The sequence below is a fragment of the Medicago truncatula genome, chromosome 2 (genome assembly GCF_003473485.1).
Source record: "Medicago truncatula cultivar Jemalong A17 chromosome 2, MtrunA17r5.0-ANR, whole genome shotgun sequence".
NCBI classification, from domain to species: Eukaryota; Viridiplantae; Streptophyta; class Magnoliopsida; order Fabales; family Fabaceae; genus Medicago; species Medicago truncatula.
The window spans coordinates 30,019,416-30,030,433 of record NC_053043.1 but is presented as its reverse complement, the minus strand read 5'-3'; the positions used below and the strand labels follow the sequence as shown (position 1 = coordinate 30,030,433).

The 11,018-nt window shown below is 34.1% G+C and overlaps 1 protein-coding gene across 1 annotated transcript; it reads right to left on the bottom strand.

The window, feature by feature from the left end:
- Positions 1 to 1,148: 1,148 nt before the first annotated feature.
- On the bottom strand, positions 1,149 to 8,731 carry LOC25486795 (kinesin-like protein KIN-8A). The gene is made up of 7 exons (XM_013608521.3): positions 8,127 to 8,731; positions 5,827 to 6,100; positions 4,914 to 4,964; positions 4,727 to 4,819; positions 4,270 to 4,635; positions 3,300 to 3,989; positions 1,149 to 1,592 (listed from the first exon to the last, which is right to left on the bottom strand). Exons 1-7 carry the CDS (start codon positions 8,537 to 8,539, stop codon positions 1,554 to 1,556), a joined length of 1,926 nt encoding a protein of 641 aa, XP_013463975.1. The 5' UTR covers positions 8,540 to 8,731; the 3' UTR covers positions 1,149 to 1,553.
- Between the last annotated feature and the right edge of the window lie 2,287 nt (positions 8,732 to 11,018).

The following is an 11,018-nucleotide window of genomic DNA, read 5'->3' as shown; positions in this document are numbered from 1 at the left end:
ATTGTGAACGAAGAGGTCAAGGTCAGATGAAGCATCAAGCGTAGCCATAAAATCAACATCTTAATTATCTTCTCAAATAGTATGAATGATTTTGAAAAGATTATTCTCTCTCAACATATTTTTGATATTTTGGCTCTAACATTTGAGAAAGTGATTCCAATAATCAAGAGTAAAACTCTAATTTAATTTCTAAAGTATTGTTCTGCTGCTACTTAGTTCTAAAATAACAATAAGTAATTTGTACTCATTTTTGTCTATAAGTCTTGGCTAAATATTTTTATATACCGTAAAAACTACTTATAAATAGACACAAAAATCGGACTACTTACAAAACGTTGCTGATTTTTTTATTATTTTTAGATGTGCTTTGGGAACTAAGATAGTAAATTGGGGATTTACTCAATAACGATACTCGTTCTTATTATAAAGTTGCAAGTTGGAAATATATTAGATTAGATGTAAGATGTTTGAAGAGTGATGTTTTGACACAAAAATTAGACATCATAAATGGACATGGTATATACATCTAATATAAACATTGACTTGAATGGAAAAAAGAGAAGAAAGTAATAAAAAAAATCAAAAAAACGTATGACCATAATAGCTTCTTTGTCAAATTTGTGTCAAGATATATTTTCTCAAAATGTTCTACACATGCTACATTCATTTGGCTTTTATCTTCCATTTTCAACTTTGGATGGATAGCTATATTATGAAAAATTAGCCTCTTCTCTGGTTTCAATCTCATTGGTACACCTTTATTTATTTAGATGATAATAACAATATTATATATTGCATTAGTTTCTATATAGTGAATTGATTAAGCTGATACCATTTTCTGTTTTGACATGTTTACATTTCTAATTATAAAATATTTTAAATGTGTACTTCACTTAAATGTTTATTAAGCTGATACCATAAACAATTCGTTGACTTTAAATTCTAGTGAAACTTATTTAGTAGACTTGAATCACTCTCATTAACATATAAGGTCGTTAAAAGGATAATGAAATTGGTGAGCTGGAATGACAGTACACCAACTCAAATCCAATAAGAAAAAAAAATTAACGTACAAAAATACTAATAATAATAACCATTTTGGACTTTTCTCCAATAGCTTCAATACCTAAAAATATAGTGGAGGGAGGTGGTGAATGAAGGAATTGCATTGTATACAGTCAAAATGACATGCAGGCATTCTAGATTTTTTTTTTTAAAAATATCAAAATCATAATCCTGCACGGTGGTCTGGCTTCATAGAACGGCCACATGTGCCAAATGCGATAGATTTTGACAGCATGAAATCTACATCTGTGAATAAAGCTTGTAAAAGAGAACCCTCCAGTCCTGCTGCTAACTAAGCCTAAAGAACCTATCATTGTATTACTCATTTACACAAGCAGACACTTGAAGATGGAAGTGGCAATGATCTAATTCATATTGTGCCACAGCCAGTTCATCGTATTGTGCCACAGCCAAGGTCTTAAAAAATACCAGACCTTCTGTCATATTTGTTCTATTCTGTCCTTGAACTTCTTCTACTCTTTCCTAGATCACTTCCAAATGTTTCCCTTTTGACGAGCAAACCCTGGCTGAAAAATGTAACGAACATGTAAAGTTGTGACAAAAACATGGTGCCTCAGGACCAAGCAAGTTGGATCAATCACATAAGGAAAAAAAAAAAAACTGTTATGCTATAATGCTCTCTCATTGTGGCAAATGAGAGCACATGATGTTTTAAACATGATAAAAAGGATTTCAACAATGCAATTAAGAACCATCATCTCTATTGGACCTTACAACCTCGAAAAAATATTTATTATATTCTGATGTTTATTATCAATATATCAGTTATATATGCAAGTAAAAAAAGTGACAGGAGTTGGGAGCTATGATGCACCGACTCAATCACGGGGATCGGACACGCCACAGATACAGATATTGTAGCACAATTAATGTCTCCAATATAGGACACTAAGATAGCACACATAGACATAAGTGTGTGTATGTGTGATTAACATAACAAAATTAAAGTTAAAAATAATATTTATGTATGCACTTTCTAAATACAAAGTTAATAAGCATATTTTCAAACAAAATGTTTTCAAAATAATCTGAAGATAAGATACAATTTTAACATGATAGTGATCCTAAAAAAAATAGTATACCAGAACCAATGCATCATTTTGCAATGAAGTCCTTATAAAAATAATCTGAAAATATAATGAATCATGTCTCTGAAAAAACTAGTTAAGTCTAATGATGATGAAGCTTAAAAGAATAAGACATATATACGACTTCTTGTTTCAGTGAATAAAGGTTATGTGTTCATATATTTTAACTAATTATATTACTTAAAAAAAATTAATTTAAGATATAATCTAAGTTGACTTTTTTTATAAAACAATTTGAGTGACCAAGTGTTCAGTGACCAAGTGTTCAGTCAAAGTAGGTGTCTCCTCATTCTCTTGGCTCGTGCCCAAGCTGTGTCTGATAAGCATTCAAGCTAAAAAGTATATAGTTTTTGGACATTGTTAAGGGGTGTAAGACAAGTGTCTAAGACGTGTCCGAGAAGTATTAGTGTCAAGACACGTCTGACACTATAGTTTGGAGATGTGTTTGTGCTTTATAGGACACTAAAATACCACACATACACATAAGTGTGTGTATGTGTGATTTTAACATAACATAACAAAACTAAAGTTAAAAAAATATTTATGTATTCACTTTCTAAATAAAAAGTTAATAAGCATATTTTCAAACAAAATCTTTCGAAAATAACCTGAAGATGATGCAATTTTAACATGATAATGATCCTCAAAAAATAGTATACCAGGACCCAAGTCCTTATAAAAATAATCTGTATGATAAATCATGTCTCTAAAAAAACTAGTTAAGTCTGATGATGATGAGCCTTAAAAGAATAAGATATATATATATATGACTTCATGTTTCAATGAACAAAGGTTATGTACTTCATATATTTTAATTGATTATATTATTTAAAAGAAATTGATTTAAGATATAATCTAAGGTGACTTTTTTAATAATTTTTTTTATGAGAGTGACTAAGAAGTTTTCAGTCAAAGTAGGTGTCTCCTCATTCTCTTGGCCCATGTCCAAGCCATGTCTGAGAAGCACTCAAGCTGAAAAGTATATAGTTTCTTGACATTGTTAAGGGGTGTTAGACGAGTGTCTAAGGCATGTCCGAGAAGTATTATTGTCTAAGACACGTCTGACGCTAGTTTGGAGAGGTGTTTGTGCTTTATAGTGGTTGGGAGAGAGAAGAAACAACGAACCTGAAGAAGCATGGATGGATGTGCAGTAGGTTCAGAAATGACATGACTTCTAGTTTTTCTCCCATTTAATGCAGCAACTGATGGGCTGTTAGCAGCAGTTATGTCCCAAAAGCTTCGTTTCTTGACCTTTGGTAGTGGTGATTGAAAACGATGACTTGGACTTTTTAACTCACCTATGTTTTCATCCTTTGGTCGTATGCTAGACCTGGTTACTACTCTATTTCCCACTTCCCCTGCTGCTGCCACTTTTTTCCCACTCTTTTGTGAAAGATCACGAATAATATTATCTTTCTGCTTTATCTGCAAACTATGATCCTTTTTCATTTTTTCAATCTCTGACTCCAGAGTTTTTACTTTTTGATAAAGTGTTCTTACAGTGAATGTTATCTCATCCCCCTTGTTCTTGGTCTCCGGAGTGAGATAAGTTGCAGTTAAGAACGAGGGTCTAGTCCTTCGTTTTTCATTTGGTTGAACCGAAGTCGGAGGAGTGGAAAGAAAAGATGAACCTGATGGTGGTGTTGGGGAAGAATATGCTGCCAAGGACTGTGCTTGGAGTTTCAAAAGTTGTTGTTGTTTGCGTGCTAGCTGCATTCGCAATTCACGATTCTCCTTTTGCAGCTCTAGTACCAGCTTGACCTGGTCTATTTCTGTCTCAGGTACCGGTAATAGATCCTCGTTCGCATCAGATGCCTGCATCAATGAACAACAGATTTCAGTTTCACTATTCAACATCACCAGAGTGAGTACCTTTGTACACTTATTGGTTTGTGATTTATATGACACCAAACAAAAAATTCAATAAAACAAAAATGTGAACATACCAACAAAAGCAACAAAGTGTAAGAAAAATGCTTGATATCATTCAAGAAAACCAAAAATTAATATGTATGACGATTTATGACAACATTAAAAAATACTCATATTATTGTGTCATAATCATTGAAAGCTTGAAATGGTTTGAGGAATCAACCTTTTTTCGAATCTCCTTGGCTCTATCAGCCCAATGAAGGGTGTTTTGGGTTTCACCAAATGAGAGGTTACTCGGGCTTATGTTAGCAATCATAACAGTGTTGCAAGTTCCTCCTAGTGAATCTTTGAGGAGCTGAGTAAGTTTTGAATTTCGGTATGGAATGTGTTTCTTGCCCTCTACAAGAGCATTGATGCAGCTGCTTAGTGCAAGAAGTGACCGATTAATGTTGGCACCCTCAAGAGATCTAAGTGTTCTTTGATCTGTGGCAAGGGCTCTCTCGGACCCTGCAAGATCAATCAATGAGAGCTTGCCCACTCTGTGAACAATATTCATTGCAGCATCTCTAACTCGGTATTCAACCATAACCTATATGTAACAAATAAGTTAAGTGCATGTCATAATCACAGCATATAAAGGTTTTTGCATTATTTTCCGGAAACAACCTTCAAAAATGCACCTGCAAAACAGCATGGGAACGTGAAGATGTTTCATTTGCACGAGTTGGTTCTGTAGTTCTGTTACGATTCCCTTGCTGAAGTAATGCCATCACCTGCAGCAGCAGGAGCAAAGTAAAACAAAAAAGTATCTTAGGGTTCAAACAGCAATCTAAACTTTCAATGTACTAGAATGGTTCAGAATATTACTTCATCGGTTGAATAGGCTCTGTATTGTGTAAGACCTGCTGCCACAATCCCCTATAATATAGTTAGACAGTGTACAATCAGAAAGTGATTAAATGGGATGCAAGGAAAACAAGAGCATTTATTGAGCAACCAATCTCTTCACAACCAAAAAATTCTAGAGGTGACTGGTACTTACTGCATACTTTTTCAAGGTGCTTCACCTAATTTTCTTAAGGTGTTTCCCCTAATAGGTGAAGAATTGAAATAAAATGAATAAACAGGTATATGAAGTAAACTACAGCCTTCTTTATTAAGGCTAATGAGTTAAGTATTCATGACCTGTAAGAAAAAAGAAATCCTTACACCAAGTATAGATGGCCTGTATAAATATATACAAGTAAACATTATTAGGTTGTTATATTGAGCCTAACTCATCCCTACAACACCGACTTGTAAGGTGGGAGTGCCACCTCATTTCAGGCATTATCTCTATTCAATGTGGGACTTGGTTTTTTTGCAATAGACTCCCTCACGCGCAACACTATTGGGTTTGGTTCGTGAATATAAATGGTGGGCGGCCCAATGGATAGACTCTAAGTCTATATTATCTTTTTATACTGGGTCTAACACATTCTTACGAAATTGTAAGGATGAATTAGGTCCAATATAAAAACCTAATAAACATAAGCTAGAGGTTTTAAATTGCACATGTTGAGGTATTGTAGGATTAGTGGATGGATTGCAGTTGTTGTGGACTAATGAAAAACGATGCAGTTTATAATTTAGTTAAAGCTTGGTGGGGTTGCAGTGTCCACACATGAGATGCAGTCCACGATCTATAAACAGTGCATAAACTCGGAATGCTTATCAAAAATTTCTCTTGAACATTGCTAGTTTTTAAATAAAAAATTGCTATTAAGATAACAAAGTGAACCTGTTTATCTTCTCTCAAAACCAGAGGTCTTCCAGGTGAAATCAAATCTCTTACAGTTTCATTATAAACCTCAAGATAGGACAGATGAACAACATGGTTCCCATCACAACTTCTCGTCCTGATTTTACTGAAGAGATCCTTAATTGCCAACACCATCACTCCCGGGCTTTCCACTGTACCAAGCATTGTGTAAGTTTTTCCAGCTCCGGTGGCACCATAACAGAAAACTGTCCCATTCTTCCCTTGCAGAACTGATTCCACGAGTTCTGAGGTTCTGAAAAAGCAAAGTCAATGTAACTTCCCAACATCAAATCAAACATAAATGACTTCTTGAGCCATAAGATTTTGAATGCATGCAGATGCAGCAATTGTCAAAACAAGCCCTGTCATACTGATAGAAGAGAAACTGCAAACACACTGAACCCAAAACAAGCAGAGTTGCATTGCAACAATATAACAAATACACAATTTTGAAAGTGCTGGGAAATCAATTCAAATTTACAAATAAATGCAAATAGGTGGAAATTTAAGAGATACATTTCAAGAGATGAAGGGATGTATCTCGATTCTTAGAGAAATGAAGAGAAGCTACATGGGAATGTGAGATAATTATTGTCCAATAAATTATATTCATGAACTGAAACTACTTCCCTATTCAATAAATAGGAGGACTTGTGAAGACTTGAGACATCCCCATCCTTGGGTGATCATGTAGGTATCCCCAAACATGTCCTATAGATGGTGTTGGTGATCACTTAGTGTGTGAGATGTGACTATGTGGGTGTTATCATTCCTTTTAACTCTTTAATGAAGTATTGTAGTGTGATACATATCTAGGGGTGGGTTATACTATTGTAATTATCTGAGAATTGAATAAATTATGTTGAGGTGTTCCCGTGGACATAGGTGCCGAATCGCGTAAAATCTGAGTGTGCTATTATTTTCTTTTCAGTGTGTTCTTGCATGTTTCATCAAAGATTCATGGGTGTGTGGGTTGATCGTTGGCATGTGCAACTTTGTGCGACTTTTCTCAACAAAATGAATGATCTAGCTCATGAATGACAACCACATCATTTATTTATATGAACATAAAGCATCACTTATTATAGTATACCAAAAAGGTTCAGATCAAGTAAATAAAATCAGTCTCAATAAATATAAGATCGAGTTAAATAACCGTAAACCTACGATAGGCATAAGTTTTATACTGCTGTTAAATCATATTTGACTATACTCCTACAAGAAAACCAAGTTTTTAAGTAGTAACATTATGATGTAAATGTACCTACAAAAACTAGTTTATGCTTTACCATAAGAAAATAAAGAAAAATGCAGAAAATAAACCAGAGTCGATACTCCTAATCCAGAGCAAAAGCTCCTAAACCATAGAGAAATCTCTCCTACCACAAACTTTCAGAATCAACATCACTACCCAGCCTCAGTCCTTCATCCCTTTAACCAAATTCCCTGAATGGGACCTCACTAGTCAATATCTCTCACACGGCCCCACTTCCTTCAAGAATATGCCTAGGTGTCCTATCACCAGATCAATCATATAAGGAGAGTCCAACCCAACAAACTAGTACATTAGGTGAAAGAGTCTCATGGCTTAAGTACCACATTGAGCACTTTTAACTACTCGATGTGGAACTCCTAAAATTGTCACGCCTTCAAGAGTTGACGTCCACGGAGGCTTTCACTCACCTATTGGTATTCGGTAAAGCACCTTAATACAACCCAAATATTAGGACTTAAGAACATGAGCAGAGCCCGACCCAAAAGACTAGTACATTAGGCAGGAGAGCCTCACGGCTTAAGTAATGCAAGTAAGTATTTTTAAACTCATTGTGGGAATCCTAACACTTAGGCCTGTTTGGATAAGCAGCTTATTTGGAGCTTATATCACAAGTGATAAGCAAGATAAGCACTTATGCATAAGCTTACTTAAGCTATTTTTATAGAAAAAGACAAAATAGTTAAATTGCTTTTTTATACGTTATAAGCTTTTTTCTTAAGCTATATTTGAGAACTTATGAAAATGAGCCAAAAAAACTTGTGAAAATTGTCATAAGCTGTTTTCATAAGTTCTCCAAAACAATCTCACTAATCTCATGTCAGTAGATAAACCCAAATAAGTCAATCCAAACATACCCTACTTTGATATCTTACAAATAAAAGTTTCCATATCAAACCCCTCAATTAGAAAATAACCAAATATGACATACATTTAATTTAATCATACTAATGCTATATTTGTAAGAGATACAAAATTAAGTAAATTATTAATGTAGCAAACTCACGAGGTAGAATAAACTTCCTGCTGAGTAGCTGAATCAGAAAAACAAGCATCAAACGTAAAATGCCGACCCCGAACCCGCTTCAACCTCAAGTAATCATCCTGAGCAGCAAATTCCGTCAAATAAACTTCACAATGATTCACAATCCTCACACAACACCTCGAACCCGCTTCTTTCTTCGCAATTGGCCTCACTCTCACAAACACCATTATCCTATTCTCATCAACCAACGAAAGCTTCTTCTTCTTCTTCGCAACGACATTGTCTTCTTGTTTTGGAGGATTGAAAGAACGGTTCTTGAGATTTTGTTGCTCGTATAAGAGTGTTAGTGCTTTCAATTTCTCCTTTAAACATTGATGTGGTTGTTGTTGTGGAATTGGAGCGTTTTTTGTGTGAGATCGAGTTGAAACTGGCATTGTAACGATTCTTGTTGCGATTTGTTCATAAAGTTGAAGAATTGAGATTTAGGGTTTGAAAGCTTCTTTTTGTGCTCGTTTATACGACACGATGAATCTCAGAGAGTGTGAGTGTGATTCGTGAGAAAATTCTGCTACACTATTCTTCGAAAGAGATGAAATAGAAAGTGTGTGTCTGTCAGCTTTAAATTGTGTGTGTACGAATGTATGTAACGGGCAAAATGTTTGAGGTATTTTAATTTTTTTTTGTTTTTGACAAAAGGTATTTTAATTTCTTATTATACTTTCCGTTGTCAATAAATCTATTATATATATGAGAAAACAAATGCCTGTCAAAATTGCACAACTGTCCCTGCTTCTACCTTTTTTAACTACACTTTAATTTCACTTTATTGAAGGGTAATGTGGTAATAAAATTTGAAATGGGAGAACCCTGAGTTTTTTACCGCACTCTCACTTTTTTACCCTTTTTCATTACACTGTTGTTGATTCATTTTATTAAAGGGTACATATGTAACAAGTAGTTGTATTAGGAATTGATTCCTTCTATTTTTCTTACCATGAGATTTCTACCCCTTTTTCAGTATGCAAATACATAAACTAAACAGGGTTAAATTTGGTAATATCAACAAATTGCATGGTTTCTCGGTTCCAGCTGACAAAGCAACCTATTGTCCAACGGTCTACTCCAAATAAGGTTATTACTCGCACAAAAGATTGTTACCAACCTGGTCTACTACTACTTCATTTTCTCTCAAAACTTCTTCATACTCTCTTTCTCATAACTTCTTCATACTTTTCTCTCAAAAAAAATTCAACGAAAACATCACTTCTTCGCTGCTCAAAGGTTTCACTTCTTCATACTCTGTTTCTGTTGCTGGCCATTTTTTGTCAAATCTCAAATTTTATGAGCCAAAAATCGCATAAACTATTGTTTTGTAAAACAGATCTATGTTTTTTTGTTTTACTATCTTGAGAATTTTTTTTCGAATAGCACTAGAAGAATTGTTCTAGATCTACTATACTGATATTTGTTTGATGTTTATAAAGTATTTCTAGAGATAGTTAAAAGTGATTCTGCCTAGCCATTTTTTTTCAAATTTTTTTTATGTTTTGTTTCACTTCATGCTCGTGATTTGTGTTCTTTCACTTCAAGGTTCAATTTTTTGTTGATTTGTAGATGTCATTTTTTTGCTTTGAAGTGTTTACAAGTTTTGATGTGTTTATATTCACTTCAAGTATGTGTTTTTTTTTTAAGAAGTTGCTAGATTTTTAGCAGAAATCGTATCCTTTTTCAGCAGAAATAATATCCTTTTTCTGATTACATGCTACTAATTATTGTGTTGTGTTCACAAAGAAATTTGCATCTTTAGAAGGGCCAAGAGAAAAGAATAATAATATACATGCCTAGCCATTTTAATCAAATAGTTTGGTTAACGAAGACAGCCAGCCTAGCACTATAGCAACCAGAAAATAAATCAAATTAGGATGGTACTAACCCACCCTTTTACAATCAGAGATAGAATAGAGTAAAGCAATACAAATTAGAAGGTATATTTAGAAAGTTTTGATGTGTTTAGATTCACTTAGACTCTCTGTTTTTTTGTGTGTATGTTGCTAGATTTTTAAGATCCAAAATCGTGTTCTTTTGTTAGTTCCAGATCATTTCATAAAGATGGAACCTTTATTAACTCTTCCACTTCATTTGTTTGTTTTAATTTTTGATGTGTTTAATATCACTAAAAGTATGTGTTTATCTTGCATCTGTTATGATGTTTAAAGATCATAAAGTTATGTTATGCTGCTCTTTAAATAATCCCATTCTTTTAAGGATCTCTTATTGTTGTTTAGTTATGTACTTGACATTATGCGTTGTTTGTCATTTTTGTTGTTTATCTGTGAAGAATGGAAGATGATGAAGAAGTCGCTCGTGGTTTTGATAAGATAATAGACATTGATCAGAGTAAAGATGTGTGGGTCCTTGTTGTGAGGATTGTTGATCTTTGGCCAGTTATTGGCAAATACAAAAGTGAACATCTTGAAATGATCGTTAAGGATGTTGAGGTATGGTTTTCTTTTCTATCTATTTGATTCATTCAATAAGTTCATTTCAATAACACTTTACTGACTACTTACAAATTTACAACCATACAGGGTGATGTAATTCATATTACGCTCCCTAAAGAATAACTCAATAAATTTAAACCTCGACTGATTTTGAACCAAACTTATGAAATGGAGAACTTTAAGGTTAGCAACAATGACACCGTTGTCAAGGCCTGTGATCATCATTCAGACTCACTATCACAGATGCCATTGTCATTACCAAGCAAGATTTTCCAGACATCCCTATGACATCCTTCAACTTCAAGGACTTTGGTGAGGTCCTGGCTGGTAAACACAGGCGAGATTTGTTGGTTGGTGAGTATTTCACTTCAATGATACTCTTTATGTTTCAGTAGATAAGGTTTCTGATATC